Source organism: Amblyraja radiata, chromosome 32 (genome assembly GCF_010909765.2).
Source record: "Amblyraja radiata isolate CabotCenter1 chromosome 32, sAmbRad1.1.pri, whole genome shotgun sequence".
Lineage (NCBI taxonomy): Eukaryota > Metazoa > Chordata > Chondrichthyes > Rajiformes > Rajidae > Amblyraja > Amblyraja radiata.
The window spans coordinates 1,015,123-1,034,453 of record NC_045987.1 but is presented as its reverse complement, the minus strand read 5'-3'; the positions used below and the strand labels follow the sequence as shown (position 1 = coordinate 1,034,453).

Sequence of the window (19,331 nt, the reverse complement as noted above, 5' to 3'; positions counted from 1 at the left end):
ACATTGATGTACATTATATTGCTGCATCTCACATCTGGGTACTTAAAGAAAACCGACATTGATGGAAACTTGGGCTCAGTCAAATAGTTAGAAAGTAACTCAGCGGGTCAGGCAACATCTCTGGAGAGAGGGAATAGCTGATGTTTTGGGTCAAGACCCTTCTTCAAACCTGACTGGGTCGGTCTCAACCAGAAACGTTGCCTATTCCTTCTCTCCAGAGATGCTGTCTGACCCGCTGAGTTACTCCAGCACTTTGTGTCTATCTTTGGTGCAAACCAGCAGCTGCAGTTCCTTCCTACACATTGATGGAAAGTTGTTGGTAATGTATAAACATGTTATTTCCATGTTGGACGGCCAACTGAAAATAAATTGTGAAAGATCTGCCTGAAAAGTATGAAATGTGTTTATAAATGTATCACTTTGTCAATCTTCTTCAAGGTGCTGTACCTCACCTCTTGCCCCTGCAAATATCCCCCCATGTTCATTTGCAGTTCAGTTCCTTTGGTATCTTCTCAAACTGTGAGCGATGATCTTCACTGTTTACACCTGCATTATGTTTCTCTTCTGTCTGTGCTAGTTCTCAAACGTTGATGACTCCCCTTCCATTCCAACGTCCTTGTGTTGCAATGTTACCTTGGCACCGATTTGTCGTACAAGTGCTTTCGAGACGATAAATGTTGCTGGAAAAATGTATCATGCTTATTTTCAATAAATGTTTCCGTTTTTATTATCTTTAACTATATCTTCTGTTTTCTTATTGACAAAGCATTTTATTCAGTAATAACTGTGTGGAACATTCTTCAACATTGACTGGTGAAACACCTGTGGGAATTGGTGTCCTCATTGCAACTGTATAAAAGTGTGAACCGATACCTAATGTGTACACTTAGCCTGTCAGTTAACCTGCATATTAGATTATAAATGTACAGTGTAAGAAAAAAGTGTTTCTAACTACCAAATAAATGAGGCCGACAGTGTGCAGCAGTGTTCAGAAACAAAAAGACCAAAACCCCCCATTTCACCCCCCACTGAAGCATGTGGTAATTGGAGAGTCAGAGTGCTGGAGTAACTCAGCGAGTCAGGCAGCATCTCTGGAGCAAGGCCAGTAGGAGAGGAGAGGGAATCGGGGTACCGTGCCTTCAAGGTCAGCTGTGGGAGGCGCACCCGGACACAAAAGATGGGCGGACGGGCGATCAGAGGGACGTAGGTTCACTGGTCAAGCTGCGTGTCCAAGAAAGGCGATGGTTGGAGGCCCACAGCAGCCTGGGACTCGCCTTGATCTGGCACCGCTCGTAAGAACTAGAGCGCGGACTGGACTGTGAAAATGGCGGCAAAAAGCCAGCGGCTCTTGCATATGGGCTCAGTAGACTTTGCTAATTGGGGATGTGCTTGGGTATGGCCACACACTACTAGACGGACAGGGAATCAGGCTCTGGGGAAATACTAGCCCTCCAAGTCACTAATGTAAATAGTAAATCATTGAGGACCAAGAACTGAACCTTGACGAACTCCACTAGTTGTGTTTTTACAGTCTGAAAAATAACCATTTGTTGTGACTCTGTGGTCTAGCATCATGAGAGCTTGGGCAAATTAAATAGCAACTTAAGTAATTAAAAAGGTCTGCCCAGTTTGTGATTTTTAAATACTGTGCATCTGGTTTGATATTGCGTACATGGAACTCTAAAACCAACACTCTATACCAAACAGGCCTGCAAATGTATTTACACTTCAGAGATACAGCGTGCAAACAGGCCCTTCCGCCCACCGAACCAGCACTGACCAACAATCACCCCGTACACTTGCCCTATCCTACACACTGGAGTCAATTTACAATTTTTTACCGAAGCCGATTAATCTACAAACCTGCATGTCTTTGGAATGTGGGAGGATACCAGAGCACCAGGAGAAAACCCCACAGTCACAGGTAGAACGTACAAACTCCATACAGACAGCACCTGTAGTCAGGATCAAATCCATGTCTCTGCCACTGTAAGGCGACAACTCTAATGGTGTGCAATCCTGTTGTACTTTATAAATATAAATATTTATATAAATAAATGCATATATAAATATAAAGTATTTATATTTGAGATCAGGGGATTGATTCCAAAACTCATTTATTGGCCATTACTATTTGCCCTGAGAAGGTGCTTAATGAGCAGATTTCTCAAACTTGTAATACTTCTGAAGGCCTCCCGTGATACTTTTGGGAGAGTTAAGATAAAAACCCTAATGAAGGTCTGATGCTGTTTCCAAGTCGGGCTGTTATGCAACTTGAAGAGGAACCTGCAGGTGGCGGTGTTGCTGGTTCTATGCAGCAGGAATGGTGCAGCAGTGACTTGCTAGGCCACTAGAGGGCACTTCTGAGTCAAACACATGGGGCGCTTAATTACTACCTGACCTCACAGGTTCAGGTGGACTTATCACCTCTCTCTCAATCTCTCTTCATCACAGACGGACTATCAATTTACTTCTACTAGAATCCTACACTCCCAGTTACCTGGACTACACTTCCTCCCTACCTCTTGCAAAGACACTATTCCCTATTCTCAATTTCACCGTCTCTGCTGCATCTGCTTCCAAGATGTGGCTTTCCATTCTCAGATGTCCAAGAAGTCCTTCATTCTTTAGTAATTGTGGTTTTCCCCTTGCTGTCATTGATGGATCCCTCATCTGTGTCTCTTCTGTGTCCCAGAGCATAGAGTTCCCCCGGTCCTCGCCTTTCACACCACCAGCCTCCGCATCCAACACTTTACCCTCTTGACATTTACGTCTGATTAACAAGTATACCAATTTGAATACTGGGTAGGAAGGAACTGCAGATACTGGTTTTCACCGACGATAGACACAAAATGCAGTATCAATTATTTTAGGCAGTTAAATGAACAATTAACCTTGCCATATACAAACAATGAGGAAAATCCTATCATATTCATACAGTGTGGAAACAGTCTGTCTACACTCATCCCATCTGCCTGCATTTGGCCTAGATCCCTCCACACCTGTCCTATCCATGTACCTGTCTAACTTATTCATAAATGTTGGGATTGTTCCTGCCTCAACTACCTCTTCTGGCAGCTTGTTCCATACACCCACCACCCTTTGTGTGAAAAAGTTACCCCTCAGATTCCTATTAAATCTTTTCTCCTTCACTTTAAACCTACGCCGAAGGGCCTGTCTCCACACTGTATCACTCTATGGCTATACCTGCGACTCCATCTTAAAGGAACCACGTACCTGCACTCCTAGATCCCTCTGCTCTACAACACTCCCCAGAGCCCTACCATTCACCGTGTAGGTCCTGCCCATGCTAGACTTCTCAAAATGCAACACCTCACATTTCTCTGTTAAATTCCATCAACCATTCCTCATCCCACCTGGCCAATCGATCCAGATCCTACTGCAATTTGTCACAATCATCTTCACTATCTGCAAAACCACCCACTTTTGTATCACCTGCCAACTTGCTCATCTTGCCGTGTATGTTCTCATCCAAATCATTGATTTATCTTAAAAACCATAAATTCCTTAACATCAAACAAATTCACCCGGTGTTTACATATTTGTTAATTTGTGGGGACAAATGTTATCCTGAAAGTGCCATTGGTATAAAAAGTCCCTAGACCCACTACAATCAGAATTGATAACATGAGCCATTTCTAAACAAATAGCAATTGCTCACATTCAGTGAAGGGAACAAAACCAACCTCGCAATTTTCTGACTAATTTTGAAATTGGTCGTGCAAGTCTGAGCCCATTGAGAAATCCCAGCAGTGGCCACTCGAGAGCCTTAAATTCAATCAGTGCATTGACCGGATGTGAAGTTCTTGTGCAAAATAATCCTGTTAGTTTGTAAATTCCAATATTGATTAGCAAGCCAATGAAATTCAAATCAAACTATATTTAGTAAAAATCAGATCCAAATCAATGTAACATTTTACAGAAATATTTACAGATCAGTTGCTGACCCAATGCCTTCATTCTGTTTTAATTGTATACAAGACCATCCTCACTGATAGCCCCAGCAGTGCCTCAAATTTACTCCAACAGCCAGTTGCACATCCTTGAGCTCACAATCCCACAGTGGGTGCAGATCCTGGACCTCTGTCCTCCATGCATGTCTCTGATGATATTGGCTGTCATCGGTCAGTGGAGATTGCCAAACAAAGAGAAATGTTTGTTGATGTGAGAATTTGGTCGGTATCCAATTCGTTCGTTAATCTTCTCTCGCACCTTCGCCTCGTCTCTTGCTCCGTTTGCACTCTCCACGTCACTGGAGCTCACCATTTCTCCTTCTTCCTGCTGCTGCTTCTTCTGATTCTGCAGACAAAATGAATGAATGAATGAGTTTATTGGCCAAGTATTCACATACAAGGAATTTGCCTTGGTGTTCCGCCCACAAGTAACAACATGACATACAGTGACAGTTACGAATGACTCAGAAAACATTAAACATTAATAATAATAAAACATTAATGATAAAACACCATTAATCAAGCATGTGAACCAACAAAATATCAGATCAAAGGGAGGCTACAGATTTTTGGCTGTTGAGTAGAGCAACTACTCTTGGATAAAACATTATTAATTAAACATGTGAATTAAATAAAATACCAGAGCAAAAGGAGGCTACAGATTTTTGGTTATTGAGTAGACCTACTACTCGTGGAAAAAATGCTGTTTTTATGTCGGGCTGATCACAAAACCAGATCACATTCAGAACTCCAAGAGGCATATAATGAGGCCAAGGGGAAAATAAAATTAAGCCTTCTCAATATCACAGAGGATTTAAAAAAAGGGCATGAATTTGAACTAGTACAAACAAAGGACTACAGGTAGACACAAAATGCTGGATTAACTCAGCGTAACAGGCAACATCTCTGGATGGAAGGAATGGGAGACTTCGTCAGACAGGGATCTTGGACTGCAGGTGCTGGAATAACTCAGCAAATCAGGCAGCTTCTCTGATTGGACATGGATAGGTGACATTTCAGGTTGAGAGTTTAGTTTAAAGACACAGAGACAATTTACAGAAGCCAGGTAACCTACAAACTTGCACATCTTTAGAGTGGGAGGAAACCGGAGCATCAGGAGAAAACCCACAGGGAGAACGGACAAACTCCATACAGACAGCAGCCGTAGTCAGGGTCTCTGGAGCTGTGAGGCAGCAACTCTACCGCTGAGCCACCCTGGTCTGAAGAAGGGTCTCAACCAGAAACGTCGCCTATTCACACAGAGAGTGGTGGATCTCTGTAATTCTCTGCCACAGAAGGTAGATGAGGCCAGTTCATTGGCTATATTTAAGAGGGAGTTAGATGTGGCCCTTGTGGCTAAAGGGATCAGGGGGTATGGAGAGAAGGCAGGTACAGGATACTGAGTTGGATGATCAGCCATGATCATATTGAATGGCGGTGCAGGCTCGAAGGGCCGAATGGCCTCTACTCCTGCACCTATTTTCTATGTTTCTATCCACGTTCACCAGAGATGCTGCCTGACCCGCTGAATTACTCCAGCTCTTTGTGTCCTCTGGATTTAAACTAGTCAGGAGGATTTAAGAGGAGGTGATGATGAAAAGATGTTGGGAGTAGAGGGTGGTGAGGTGTGGACCTGAGCACAGTGTGGGTGGGTGGCGCACGGTGGACTGGGTCTGATCCGAGGCAGAGCTGAGTGTAGTGGGCTGTGGGTGGGTGGGTGGTGAGACCTGGACCCCAGCAGCAGCAGAGACCAGGTGCTGGGTGGGTCGTGGTCCTGAGCAGATACAGACTCCTCTGTCCCAGCCCCGGCAGACAGAGCCGGTCCCAGCGCGGGGAGGTGGCTGGGGGCCGGGGGCCGGGGGTTGGGGGCCGGGGGTTGGGAGCTGGGGGTTGGGGGCCGGGGGTTGGGGGCCGTGGCTGGGGGTTGGGGGCCGGGGGCCGGGGGGGTGCGGGTTAGGGCCGGGTCTCCGATCTCTCCCCCACCTCCAGCTCCTTCTTCATGCTCTCGAACTCCTCGATGTCGTCCAGCTTCAGCTCGAGCCGGGTTGGTTTCCGCCGCAGCATCGCGCCGCTAGGCCAGGCCCGGCCGGTAGTGCGCATGCGCCGACGCCGTGCGCGATGGGATATGTAGTCCAAAAAAATGAACTCCAACTCCCGGCATCCTCGTCGGCCCAGCTGGGTGGCGCCGTGCACACCGGGACCTGTAGTCCCCTGCCGCCGGTCAGCCCCCGCGCCATGCGCAACCTCGGGCGGCCACGCGCATGCGTCGGTGCCATGCACGCTGGGATATGTAGTCCACTTTAAAACTCCGAGTCCCGGCGGCCCGCGGGGTGAGGGCGATGCGAGCGTGAAGGCCGCAGGCGGACGGATCGGCGCCACTAGTTGTTGTCACCCCGCATGGAGAGCGCAGCTTGTGGGTGAAGGAGCTGCTATAAGAGCCCGGGGCTCAGGCTCTACCCCGCATCCCCGCCCGCTGGGCTCAAGGCCGACACCTCCGGTGGGTAGACACAAGGTGCCGCAGTAACAGCGGGGGCAGGCAGCGTCTGTGGAGAGAACGATGGGCCTAGTCTGCAGACGCGAGGCCCCAGCGGGTAATACAGGGGGTGAGCGGGGCCCCGCCACAAGCCACAGCAGCAGCATTGGGCCGTTCAGCCCGAAACATTAGCCTGGCCGCCTTCCACACACTGACCTGACACCCTGCTTCTGAACTGTTCCACAATGATTCATTGTTAACCACAGCCTCTATATTACATTCGACTTTTCAATCCCACCCATGTTCTCACTCCTTACTCTACCAATTTCCCCCAGGGCTGGTACGCTCTGAGATCGCCTGTACACCTCCAATTCTGCCTTGTTGCCTAACTCCCACTATGTGGAGTACCTTAAGCACTCACCTCTTCCCATTCCATTTACCTTTGTGGTTCATAAGCCATGGGAACACAATTGGGTCATTCAGTCCATCACGTTCCTCAGTCTGAAGAAGGGTCTCTACCCGCAATGTCATCTATTCACCTATGACCTATTCCTTTTCCCGGAGATGCTGGCTGACCCTCTGAGTTACTCTAACTTTTTGTGTCCATCTTCGGTTTAAACCAGCATCCGCAGTTCCATCCTACACAAATCTACATTCATTCATGGCTGATCTATCTTTCCCTCTCAACCCCATTCTTCTGCCTTAAGGTCATAAGGAATAGGAGTAGAATTAGGCCATTTGGCCTATCAAGTCTTCTCTGCCATTCAATCATGGCTGATCTATCTCTCGCTCCTAACCCCATTCTCCTGCCTTCTCCCTATAACGTCTGACACCTGTACTATAACCCCTCCTTCCTATAACCCCTGATGTCTCAACTAATCATGAACTTATCCTCATCATTTTTCTAAATGTGCATCCCTTTATTTGGAAGATGTTTCTCTCTGGTTGTAGTCTCTCCCACTACTGGACACATTTTCTCTACGTCCACTCAATCTAGACTTTTCAATATCAATACAATACAATTTATTGTCATTGTAGTGGGAGAGACTACAACCAGAGAGAAACATCTTCCAAATAAAGGGATGCACTTTTAAAAAAATGTTGAGGAGGAATTTATTTTGCCAGAGGGTGGTTAAATTGCCATAGATGACTGGGGAATGTCCTCATGTATGGCAATAATCTTACTGATGTCTATCTAATAATCTCCCTGATCTATATGCAAAAAAAATTCACTGGACCTTGGTACACATGGTAATAAAAAACCATTAGACTGTGGAGGCCAAGTCATTGGGTAGTTTCAAAGCCGAGGTTGATAAGTTCATGATTAGTTGAGACATCAGGGGTTATAGGAAGGAGGGGTTATAGTATTGGGTAGGTTTTGATGAGATTTCCCCCTCATCCTTCTAAACACTTCCTCTTCTGTGACTGGGGTGAAGAGTGAGCTGTACCGGCACAGGGATTGCCATTTGCTTGTTGTACTTTGTCTTTACTGTTGGTGAGAAGAGCAAAACTGACTGGGAGCCCTACCCTTACTAATCTTGGTCCCTGAAAGCCCCTAGACTGGAACAGCATCCCCTTTCCCATCAGAACTGGCCCCTCCATCGACTCTTTTAAGTCAAGACTAAAGACTTATCTATACTCCCAAGCCTTTCCTGACGTCCTCTGAGTGAGGGCTACATGTATATATGTATGTAGTTTGTTTTGTTGTGCTATTCTTATAACAAATATAAAGCAATTTGGCCATCTTGCCGTGTATGTTCTCATCCAAATCATTGATTTATCTTAAAAACCATAAATTCCTTAACATCAAACAAATTCACCCGGTGTTTACATATTTGTTAATTTGTGGGGACAAATGTTATCCTGAAAGTGCCATTGGTATAAAAAGTCCCTAGACCCACTACAATCAGAATTGATAACATGAGCCATTTCTAAACAAATAGCAATTGCTCACATTCAGTGAAGGGAACAAAACCAACCTCGCAATTTTCTGACTAATTTTGAAATTGGTCGTGCAAGTCTGAGCCCATTGAGAAATCCCAGCAGTGGCCACTCGAGAGCCTTAAATTCAATCAGTGCATTGACCGGATGTGAAGTTCTTGTGCAAAATAATCCTGTTAGTTTGTAAATTCCAATATTGATTAGCAAGCCAATGAAATTCAAATCAAACTATATTTAGTAAAAATCAGATCCAAATCAATGTAACATTTTACAGAAATATTTACAGATCAGTTGCTGACCCAATGCCTTCATTCTGTTTTAATTGTATACAAGACCATCCTCACTGATAGCCCCAGCAGTGCCTCAAATTTACTCCAACAGCCAGTTGCACATCCTTGAGCTCACAATCCCACAGTGGGTGCAGATCCTGGACCTCTGTCCTCCATGCATGTCTCTGATGATATTGGCTGTCATCGGTCAGTGGAGATTGCCAAACAAAGAGAAATGTTTGTTGATGTGAGAATTTGGTCGGTATCCAATTCGTTCGTTAATCTTCTCTCGCACCTTCGCCTCGTCTCTTGCTCCGTTTGCACTCTCCACGTCACTGGAGCTCACCATTTCTCCTTCTTCCTGCTGCTGCTTCTTCTGATTCTGCAGACAAAATGAATGAATGAATGAGTTTATTGGCCAAGTATTCACATACAAGGAATTTGCCTTGGTGTTCCGCCCACAAGTAACAACATGACATACAGTGACAGTTACGAATGACTCAGAAAACATTAAACATTAATAATAATAAAACATTAATGATAAAACACCATTAATCAAGCATGTGAACCAACAAAATATCAGATCAAAGGGAGGCTACAGATTTTTGGCTGTTGAGTAGAGCAACTACTCTTGGATAAAACATTATTAATTAAACATGTGAATTAAATAAAATACCAGAGCAAAAGGAGGCTACAGATTTTTGGTTATTGAGTAGACCTACTACTCGTGGAAAAAATGCTGTTTTTATGTCGGGCTGATCACAAAACCAGATCACATTCAGAACTCCAAGAGGCATATAATGAGGCCAAGGGGAAAATAAAATTAAGCCTTCTCAATATCACAGAGGATTTAAAAAAAGGGCATGAATTTGAACTAGTACAAACAAAGGACTACAGGTAGACACAAAATGCTGGATTAACTCAGCGTAACAGGCAACATCTCTGGATGGAAGGAATGGGAGACTTCGTCAGACAGGGATCTTGGACTGCAGGTGCTGGAATAACTCAGCAAATCAGGCAGCTTCTCTGATTGGACATGGATAGGTGACATTTCAGGTTGAGAGTTTAGTTTAAAGACACAGAGACAATTTACAGAAGCCAGGTAACCTACAAACTTGCACATCTTTAGAGTGGGAGGAAACCGGAGCATCAGGAGAAAACCCACAGGGAGAACGGACAAACTCCATACAGACAGCAGCCGTAGTCAGGGTCTCTGGAGCTGTGAGGCAGCAACTCTACCGCTGAGCCACCCTGGTCTGAAGAAGGGTCTCAACCAGAAACGTCGCCTATTCACACAGAGAGTGGTGGATCTCTGTAATTCTCTGCCACAGAAGGTAGATGAGGCCAGTTCATTGGCTATATTTAAGAGGGAGTTAGATGTGGCCCTTGTGGCTAAAGGGATCAGGGGGTATGGAGAGAAGGCAGGTACAGGATACTGAGTTGGATGATCAGCCATGATCATATTGAATGGCGGTGCAGGCTCGAAGGGCCGAATGGCCTCTACTCCTGCACCTATTTTCTATGTTTCTATCCACGTTCACCAGAGATGCTGCCTGACCCGCTGAATTACTCCAGCTCTTTGTGTCCTCTGGATTTAAACTAGTCAGGAGGATTTAAGAGGAGGTGATGATGAAAAGATGTTGGGAGTAGAGGGTGGTGAGGTGTGGACCTGAGCACAGTGTGGGTGGGTGGCGCACGGTGGACTGGGTCTGATCCGAGGCAGAGCTGAGTGTAGTGGGCTGTGGGTGGGTGGGTGGTGAGACCTGGACCCCAGCAGCAGCAGAGACCAGGTGCTGGGTGGGTCGTGGTCCTGAGCAGATACAGACTCCTCTGTCCCAGCCCCGGCAGACAGAGCCGGTCCCAGCGCGGGGAGGTGGCTGGGGGCCGGGGGCCGGGGGTTGGGGGCCGGGGGTTGGGAGCTGGGGGTTGGGGGCCGGGGGTTGGGGGCCGTGGCTGGGGGTTGGGGGCCGGGGGCCGGGGGGGTGCGGGTTAGGGCCGGGTCTCCGATCTCTCCCCCACCTCCAGCTCCTTCTTCATGCTCTCGAACTCCTCGATGTCGTCCAGCTTCAGCTCGAGCCGGGTTGGTTTCCGCCGCAGCATCGCGCCGCTAGGCCAGGCCCGGCCGGTAGTGCGCATGCGCCGACGCCGTGCGCGATGGGATATGTAGTCCAAAAAAATGAACTCCAACTCCCGGCATCCTCGTCGGCCCAGCTGGGTGGCGCCGTGCACACCGGGACCTGTAGTCCCCTGCCGCCGGTCAGCCCCCGCGCCATGCGCAACCTCGGGCGGCCACGCGCATGCGTCGGTGCCATGCACGCTGGGATATGTAGTCCACTTTAAAACTCCGAGTCCCGGCGGCCCGCGGGGTGAGGGCGATGCGAGCGTGAAGGCCGCAGGCGGACGGATCGGCGCCACTAGTTGTTGTCACCCCGCATGGAGAGCGCAGCTTGTGGGTGAAGGAGCTGCTATAAGAGCCCGGGGCTCAGGCTCTACCCCGCATCCCCGCCCGCTGGGCTCAAGGCCGACACCTCCGGTGGGTAGACACAAGGTGCCGCAGTAACAGCGGGGGCAGGCAGCGTCTGTGGAGAGAACGATGGGCCTAGTCTGCAGACGCGAGGCCCCAGCGGGTAATACAGGGGGTGAGCGGGGCCCCGCCACAAGCCACAGCAGCAGCATTGGGCCGTTCAGCCCGAAACATTAGCCTGGCCGCCTTCCACACACTGACCTGACACCCTGCTTCTGAACTGTTCCACAATGATTCATTGTTAACCACAGCCTCTATATTACATTCGACTTTTCAATCCCACCCATGTTCTCACTCCTTACTCTACCAATTTCCCCCAGGGCTGGTACGCTCTGAGATCGCCTGTACACCTCCAATTCTGCCTTGTTGCCTAACTCCCACTATGTGGAGTACCTTAAGCACTCACCTCTTCCCATTCCATTTACCTTTGTGGTTCATAAGCCATGGGAACACAATTGGGTCATTCAGTCCATCACGTTCCTCAGTCTGAAGAAGGGTCTCTACCCGCAATGTCATCTATTCACCTATGACCTATTCCTTTTCCCGGAGATGCTGGCTGACCCTCTGAGTTACTCTAACTTTTTGTGTCCATCTTCGGTTTAAACCAGCATCCGCAGTTCCATCCTACACAAATCTACATTCATTCATGGCTGATCTATCTTTCCCTCTCAACCCCATTCTTCTGCCTTAAGGTCATAAGGAATAGGAGTAGAATTAGGCCATTTGGCCTATCAAGTCTTCTCTGCCATTCAATCATGGCTGATCTATCTCTCGCTCCTAACCCCATTCTCCTGCCTTCTCCCTATAACGTCTGACACCTGTACTATAACCCCTCCTTCCTATAACCCCTGATGTCTCAACTAATCATGAACTTATCCTCATCATTTTTCTAAATGTGCATCCCTTTATTTGGAAGATGTTTCTCTCTGGTTGTAGTCTCTCCCACTACTGGACACATTTTCTCTACGTCCACTCAATCTAGACTTTTCAATATCAATACAATACAATTTATTGTCATTGTAGTGGGAGAGACTACAACCAGAGAGAAACATCTTCCAAATAAAGGGATGCACTTTTAAAAAAATGTTGAGGAGGAATTTATTTTGCCAGAGGGTGGTTAAATTGCCATAGATGACTGGGGAATGTCCTCATGTATGGCAATAATCTTACTGATGTCTATCTAATAATCTCCCTGATCTATATGCAAAAAAAATTCACTGGACCTTGGTACACATGGTAATAAAAAACCATTAGACTGTGGAGGCCAAGTCATTGGGTAGTTTCAAAGCCGAGGTTGATAAGTTCATGATTAGTTGAGACATCAGGGGTTATAGGAAGGAGGGGTTATAGTATTGGGTAGGTTTTGATGAGATTTCCCCCTCATCCTTCTAAACACTTCCTCTTCTGTGACTGGGGTGAAGAGTGAGCTGTACCGGCACAGGGATTGCCATTTGCTTGTTGTACTTTGTCTTTACTGTTGGTGAGAAGAGCAAAACTGACTGGGAGCCCTACCCTTACTAATCTTGGTCCCTGAAAGCCCCTAGACTGGAACAGCATCCCCTTTCCCATCAGAACTGGCCCCTCCATCGACTCTTTTAAGTCAAGACTAAAGACTTATCTATACTCCCAAGCCTTTCCTGACGTCCTCTGAGTGAGGGCTACATGTATATATGTATGTAGTTTGTTTTGTTGTGCTATTCTTATAACAAATATAAAGCAATTTGGCCAACGAGAGTTGTTTTTTAAATGTGCTATATAAATAAATGTGACTTGACTTGAAAGACTTTATTCTGGTAATAACATTATATCCCCCTCGTTTTCAATAATGAGCATAGCAGGGGCTCGGGTTACGGCACATTGTGATGTAAGGAACCAGAGCTTTGCCCTGTTTCTAACCTATGGTCAGACTGAAGTTCTACGTTTAAGGCCATTTCAGAAGGAAATTACTCTGTCTTCAACAATTCATTTGAACTTTATTGTCATTTGTATCAGTGAAATTCTTTGTTTTTGCATAGAATATGCAAAGAATCGCCACGTATCTGGTGCTGACAAAGTTACGAAAGTACTCATTGGAGTCCTGAGGGTCCCTCAGTGTTCTCGGCTTACCCTACCCCTCCTCTTTGCCGTTGCTGCACCTGAATTACAACTAAGGTTGATTGAAAAACAAATTGGTAAAATATATAATTGTTCTCACTGACCATTACATTGAGATTTGCATCTGAGAATCTATGCAGATGGGATGTGGTACACCAAATTTTTTTTCTTCTATTTTTCAGCATTGGACAAGATAGTGGGTTAGATTCGCACATTTTCCTCACTGGCGATCGACCACATTACCGTTTGAAAAATGTCTGACGACGATGATATCCCGTTGCCTAAGAAATCTCGGATTTACTATGGAAGCCTGGAAGAGAAGGAGAGAGAGAGGATCTCCAAAGGAGAAGGAGGATACCTGGGGAGAGATGCCATGAAATTGGGTGTGGAAGCTGGGCACATCAACATATCCAGTGGTAAGTGGCAGTGGTTGAGCATGTCGCATCCAATAACACCCACAAAATGTGGTTCCTCAAAGATTGGTTCGTTTTAACTGCCTGTGTGCCTTTTAGAAAGATTTTGTTCCCTGATGTTAATTTCTGGGCACTATGGTATAATGGAAGAGACTTTAGTGCCTCTTAACATCGCACAATAATGGTAATAGCTTCTATGAAGTGAATGAAAACATATCTGGATACCATTCAGTCAAACCATTTCATTTTTGCAGGCAGAATTCTCAGGTTTTGGGTGGAGCAGCAAACAGCACTGTAAGGCAGCTGATGGATAGAAATTAGTATTTTCTGGTCTTTTCTATTGTGTTAGAATGAAAGAATAGCACTGATGACATTACAGAAACAAGTCCTTATGGCCCACCTCACCCATGCTGACCATGATGCCTGTCTCTGTGAATCCCATTTGCTTGCAGTGGTCCTCTATCCTCTATGCCTCAGAATAAAAGAACATTCCTTTAGGAAGGAGATGAGGAGGACTTTCTTTAATCAGAGGGTGGTGAATCTGGCATTCATTGTCACAGACCCCTGTGGAAACCATGGTATTTTAGTCTTTCCGTGTTATTGGAGCAGCACAGTGCCGCAGCTGGTACTAGAGCTACAACCTCAGCTCCCGGTTCCCCAGTTCATCCTGACCTCAAACTATGTGTGTGGAGTTTGCACATTCTCCCTGTGACTGCGTAGGTTTCCTCCCACGTTCCAAAAAGGCAAGTTTGTACATTAATTGATCTAAAATTAGTGTGAAATTGCCCATAGTGTGTAGGAAGTGGATAATACAGAACTAGTGTGAATGGGTGATCGCTGGTTGGCATAGACTCAGTGGGCTGAAAGGCTCGTTTCCATGTTGTGTCTCTAAAATAAAAGAAACTTTGATTATCAAACATCTACTCCCATCTACACCCATTCACACTAGTTGCCAGTGTTCGGCTGGCAACCGGAAGGTAGCTGGTTCGAATCCCACTTGGAGTGCATACTGTCGTTGTGACCTTGGGCAAGACACTTCACCCACCTTTGCCTGTGTGTGTCCTTGGGCAAGACACTTCACCCACCTTTGCCTGTGTGTGTGGATGTAATTATGTGAAGCACTTTGGGGTCAATGCAAGTTGACTAAAAATGTGCTATATAAATAAAAGAAATAAATAAATAAAAATAAAGAACCATGGGATCCTTAACTTGAGAAATAGGCTTATTATCAGAAGCCTTCCTTGGACTTGTGCTCCAGGTACGCGATTTAACCCGCAGTCTTGTGGGCTGCCAATAGAATGTAGAGAAGCTGGAGTTATGGGGAAAGTGGAGTGCTTGTGTTTCAGTGCCATGTTAACGTTGTCCATCCCCTGCCAAGGTGAATTCTACGATGTTGAAGATCACATCAGCGAGCGGCAGGCCGAGGTGCTGGCGGAGTTTGAGCGCAGAAAGCGAGCGCGGCAGATTAACGTTTCTACGGACGATGCCGAGGTGAAGGCCTGTCTGCGTGCGCTCGGAGAGCCCATCACGCTATTCGGTGAAGGACCAGCGGAACGGCGAGAAAGGTGAGGTGTAACATAGCTAGCGATGGAAGGCCTGGAGCAGGCTGCACTTGGAGTAGTGAGCACATTTGGGCCCCGTATCTGAGGAAGGATGTGCTGGCTCTGAAGAGGATCCAGAGAAGGTTTCCAATAATTTTTCCAGGAATGAATGGGTTAGCTTTTGGTGAGCCTTTGACAGCACTGGGCCACTAGTCACTGGAGTTTAGGGGGTTGAGGGGGGGGCCTCATTGAAACTTACAGAATAATGAAAGGCATAGATAGAGTGAATGCGGAGAGGATGTTTCCACTAGTGGGAGAGTCTAGAACTAGAGGGCACAGCCTCTGAATTAAAGGACGTTCCTTTAGGAAGGAGATGAGGAATTTCTTTAGTCAGAGGGTGGTGAATCTGTGGAATTCATTGCCACAGAAGTCTTTGGAGGCCGTCAATGGATATTTTAAAGGCAGAGATAGATTCTAGATTAATATGGGTGTCAGAGGTTATGGGGAGAAGGCAGGAGAATGCAGTTAGGAGGGAGAGATAGATCAGCCTAATTGAATAGTGGAGTAGACTTGATGGGCCGAATGGCTTAATTCTGCTCCTAATGTGCTATAGGAACCTGAGGGACAACTTTTTCACACAAAGGGTGGTGGGTGTATGGAATTAGCTGCCAGAAGAGGTAGTTGAGGCAGGGACTATTGCAGCATTTAAGAAGCATTTAGACAGGTACATGGATAGGACAGGTTTACAGGGATTTGGGCCAAACGCAGGCAGGAGAGACTAGTGTAGATGGGACATGTTGGTCGGCGTGGGCAGGATGGGCCTGTTTTCGCGCTGTATGATTGTAGCTGTAGTGGGAGTTAAAAAGTTCTGTTGGTATTTATTTTCAGGATCTGCGCATTATTGGTGCTGTCGGTATTTATTGCCGGTCCTTGGAAAGATGGGGATAATAATAATAATAATAATAATGGATGGGATTTATATAGCGCCTTTCTAATACTCAAGGCGCTTGATCCACATTGTTAAGTGGTGACGTTCTCCCAGTGTTTTGGGGCAGCAACTTCCTGCTTTGTTTAAGCCAAGCTTTACTGGATCAACTGAATGCCTTGTGGGGTAATTTCAGAATTCAGGTGGAATAGCGGTTTGGCTGTTATGGAAAATGTCATCAACGTCCTTTGTTGGAGAAGCTGCTGTCCGCTGGCTAATTGTTGAATTTGTTCTTCAGGTTGCGGAATATCTTGTCTGTGGTGGGTGCTGATGCCTTAAAGAAAACCGAGAAGCTGGAAGATGCAAAGAAAGGCCGACAGGAGGTGTGCTGTGTATACAAATGTTTCATGTGCATTAGTGTATTCATTGTCGAGTAGGTTTAAAATGTATAAATTAGTAAATGCTTGTGGTTTGAACGGTTCTGGTCTAAAAGCGAAGGGAATGACTGCAGTGTGGTACTGACAGGGACACGCACCCGCACTTGTTATTTTATCCCCACCACAGATTTTACTCTTATTAGAGACACGTATATACATGTGAACTTGAGAGAAAACCTTACGGCGTGAAGTATCCATATCCCTCTAAACCTGTCCTTTCCATGTACCTGTCTAAATGTTTCTTAAATATTGCTGTGGTACCTGGGTCAACTACCTCCTCCAGCAGGTCATTCCCTACACCCACTGTCCTCTGCATGAATAAAGTTGCCCCGTAACCGTGTGAAAATATGTCCGGCTTCCTAGCTTGGTGGAGTGTAAACGGGTGCCCACTGAAAAGCAAGTGTACAATGCTATCTTTTTCGGGGAGGAAAAAACACATTGCTTTTATATATTTTTCTGAATGGTCTGGAGAATTGTCCTCAAGGTTTAATGGTCAGATTTCAGGAATACATAACTGGCAGAGCCAGTACCTTATTTTTTTTTTCCTCATTCATTTATTTCATTTAATCTTGGCAACCCTAAAATGAGTGTGTTCACCTATCCACAGGCAAATACTCATGCAAACAGGCTGACACTGCAGAACATCAGTAAACATGGATTACATTTCTGATTAGAGAGTGACTCTTAGTTAGACCAAAAGCTGGAGAAACTCAGCGGGGGAGGCAGCATATATGGAGGGATTCCTTCGCTCCACAGATGCTGCCTCACCCGCTGAGTTTCTCCAGCTTTTTGTCCACCTTCGATTTTTCCAGCATCTGCAGTTCTTTCTTAAACAGTGTGAATCACACTCGTTTTCGATTATTAAAAACGGGGCATGGAATTTCCAGCTCTTAAGGCTGCATTTTTAAGGTAATTTTGAGCAAATGGTTCTTGCTCGTTATAGTTGTGATCACTGTATAGATGTAAAAGAACAATTTCAATGTCTTGTGTAGGAAGGAACTGCAGGTGCTGTTTTCAACCGAAGATAAAGTAACCATATAACATATAACCATATAACAATTACAGCACGGAAACAGGCCATCTCGGCCCTACAAGTCCGTGCCGGACAACTTTTTTCCCTTAGTCCCACCTGCCTGCACTCATACCATAACCCTCCATTCCCTTCTCATCAATATGCCTATCCAATTTATTTTTAAATGATACCAACGAACCTGCCTCCACCACTTCCACTGTAAGCTCATTCCACACCACTACCACTCTCTGAGTAAATAAGTTCCCCCTCATGTTACCCCTAAACTTCTGTCCCTTAATTCTGAAGTCATGTCCTCTTGTTTGAATCTTCCCTATTCTCAAAGGGAAAAGCTTGTCCACATCAACTCTGTCTATCCCTCTCATCATTTTAAAGACCTCTATCAAGTCCCCCCTTAACCTTCTGCGCTCCAGTGAATAAAGACCTAACTTATTCAACCTTTCTCTGTAACTTAGTTGTTGAAACCCAGGCAACATTCTAGTAAATCTAATCTAAGTATGATAGGGTTAAACCGAAAAAGTGCTGGTTTAAACTGAAGATAGGGTTCCATACACCCACCACCCTTTGTATGAAAAAGACAACATGCTGGAGTAACTCAGTGGGTCAGGCAGCATTTCTGGAGTAAAGGAATAGGTGACATTTCATGTCAAGGCCCTTCTTAGGCTTATGAATGGTCTCGACATTTAATGTCACCCATTCCTTTTCTCCAGAGATGTTGCCTGACCCGCTGAGTTACACCAGCACGTTGTGTCTATCTTCGATTTCAATGTCTTGCTGTGTGAAACTGGTTGTGACCAGCTAACAATGTATCCCTGGCATTGTATCTCATAGAGTGATAGTGTGGAAACAGGCCCTTCAGCCCACACCAGACAACATGTCCCAGCTATACTTGTCCCACCTGCCTGCGCTTGGTCCATATCCCTCCACACCTGTCCTATCCATGTACTTGTCTAACTGTTTTTTAAACATTGTGGTAATCCCAGCCTCAACTACCTCCTCTGGCAGCTCGTTCCATACACCCACCACCCCCTGCATGAAAAAGTTACCCCTCAGATTCCTATTAAACACGCTGGAATTCAGAAGATTGAGGGGGGATCTTATAGAAACTTACAAAATTCTTAAGGGGTTGGACAGGCTAGATGCAGGAAGATTATTCCCGATGTTGGGGAAGTCCAGAACTAGGGGTCACAGTTTAAGGATAAGAGGGAAGTCTTTTAGGACCGAGATGAGAAAATCAATTTTTACACAGAGAGTGGTGAATCTGTGGAATTCTCTGCCACAGAAGGTAGTTGAGGCCAGTTCATTGGCTATATTTAAGAGGGAGTTAGATGTGGCCCTTGTGGCTAAAGGGATCAGGGGGTATGGAGAGAAGGCAGGGATGGGATACTGAGTTGGATGATCAGCCATGATCATATCGAATGGCGGTGCAGGCTCGAATGGCCTACTCCTGCACCTATTTTCCATGTTTCTATGTCTAAACCTATGTCCTCTGGTCCTCGATCCACCTACTCTGGGCAAGAGACTCTGTGCATCTACCAGATCTATTCCCCTGATTTTGTACACCTCTATAACATCACCCCTCATCCTCCTGCGCTCCAAGGAATAGAGTCCCAGCCTACTCAATCTCTCCCTCTAGTCCTGGCAATAACCTCATAAAACACATCTATCACAGAAAGGGTCTGAAGTAGGGTCGCCCATTCCTCTAACCAG

General features: G+C 46.0%; 3 protein-coding genes across 6 annotated transcripts in view; 1 reads left to right on the top strand and 2 right to left on the bottom strand.

The window, feature by feature from the left end:
* Nucleotides 1-3,881: 3,881 nt before the first annotated feature.
* Nucleotides 3,882-6,106, bottom strand: LOC116990821 (anaphase-promoting complex subunit CDC26-like). 2 transcript variants are annotated; one of them, XM_033048849.1, is made up of 2 exons: nucleotides 5,958-6,106; nucleotides 3,882-4,320 (listed from the first exon to the last, which is right to left on the bottom strand). In XM_033048849.1, the coding sequence occupies exons 1-2, from the start codon at nucleotides 6,072-6,074 to the stop codon at nucleotides 4,147-4,149; spliced, it is 291 nt and encodes a 96-aa protein (XP_032904740.1). In that variant the 5' UTR covers nucleotides 6,075-6,106; the 3' UTR covers nucleotides 3,882-4,146. The 2 variants fall into 2 exon arrangements, with proteins under 2 accessions (XP_032904740.1, XP_032904738.1); XM_033048847.1 differs by having other exon boundaries at nucleotides 3,882-4,323; nucleotides 5,958-6,089.
* Nucleotides 6,107-8,600: 2,494 nt separating this feature from the next.
* cdc26 (cell division cycle 26) lies at nucleotides 8,601-10,825 on the bottom strand. Of its 2 annotated transcripts, none has more exons than XM_033048851.1 (2): nucleotides 10,677-10,825; nucleotides 8,601-9,039 (listed from the first exon to the last, which is right to left on the bottom strand). In XM_033048851.1, exons 1-2 carry the CDS (start codon nucleotides 10,791-10,793, stop codon nucleotides 8,866-8,868), a joined length of 291 nt encoding a protein of 96 aa, XP_032904742.1. In that variant the 5' UTR covers nucleotides 10,794-10,825; the 3' UTR covers nucleotides 8,601-8,865. The 2 variants fall into 2 exon arrangements, with proteins under 2 accessions (XP_032904742.1, XP_032904741.1); XM_033048850.1 differs by having other exon boundaries at nucleotides 8,601-9,042; nucleotides 10,677-10,805.
* Nucleotides 10,826-11,002: 177 nt separating this feature from the next.
* prpf4 (pre-mRNA processing factor 4) overlaps nucleotides 11,003-19,331 on the top strand; it is a 28,237-nt gene continuing 19,908 nt past the window's right edge. Inside the window, exons 1-5 of one of the 2 annotated variants that reach the window (XM_033048611.1) lie at nucleotides 11,003-11,190; nucleotides 13,197-13,352; nucleotides 13,458-13,691; nucleotides 15,067-15,253; nucleotides 16,453-16,537. In XM_033048611.1, the coding sequence (XP_032904502.1) occupies nucleotides 13,529-13,691; nucleotides 15,067-15,253; nucleotides 16,453-16,537 (435 nt within the window). In that variant the 5' untranslated portion in view covers nucleotides 11,003-11,190; nucleotides 13,197-13,352; nucleotides 13,458-13,528. The remainder of the gene's footprint in view (nucleotides 11,191-13,196; nucleotides 13,353-13,457; nucleotides 13,692-15,066; nucleotides 15,254-16,452; nucleotides 16,538-19,331) is intronic. The other variant, XM_033048612.1, reaches the window with a different exon arrangement.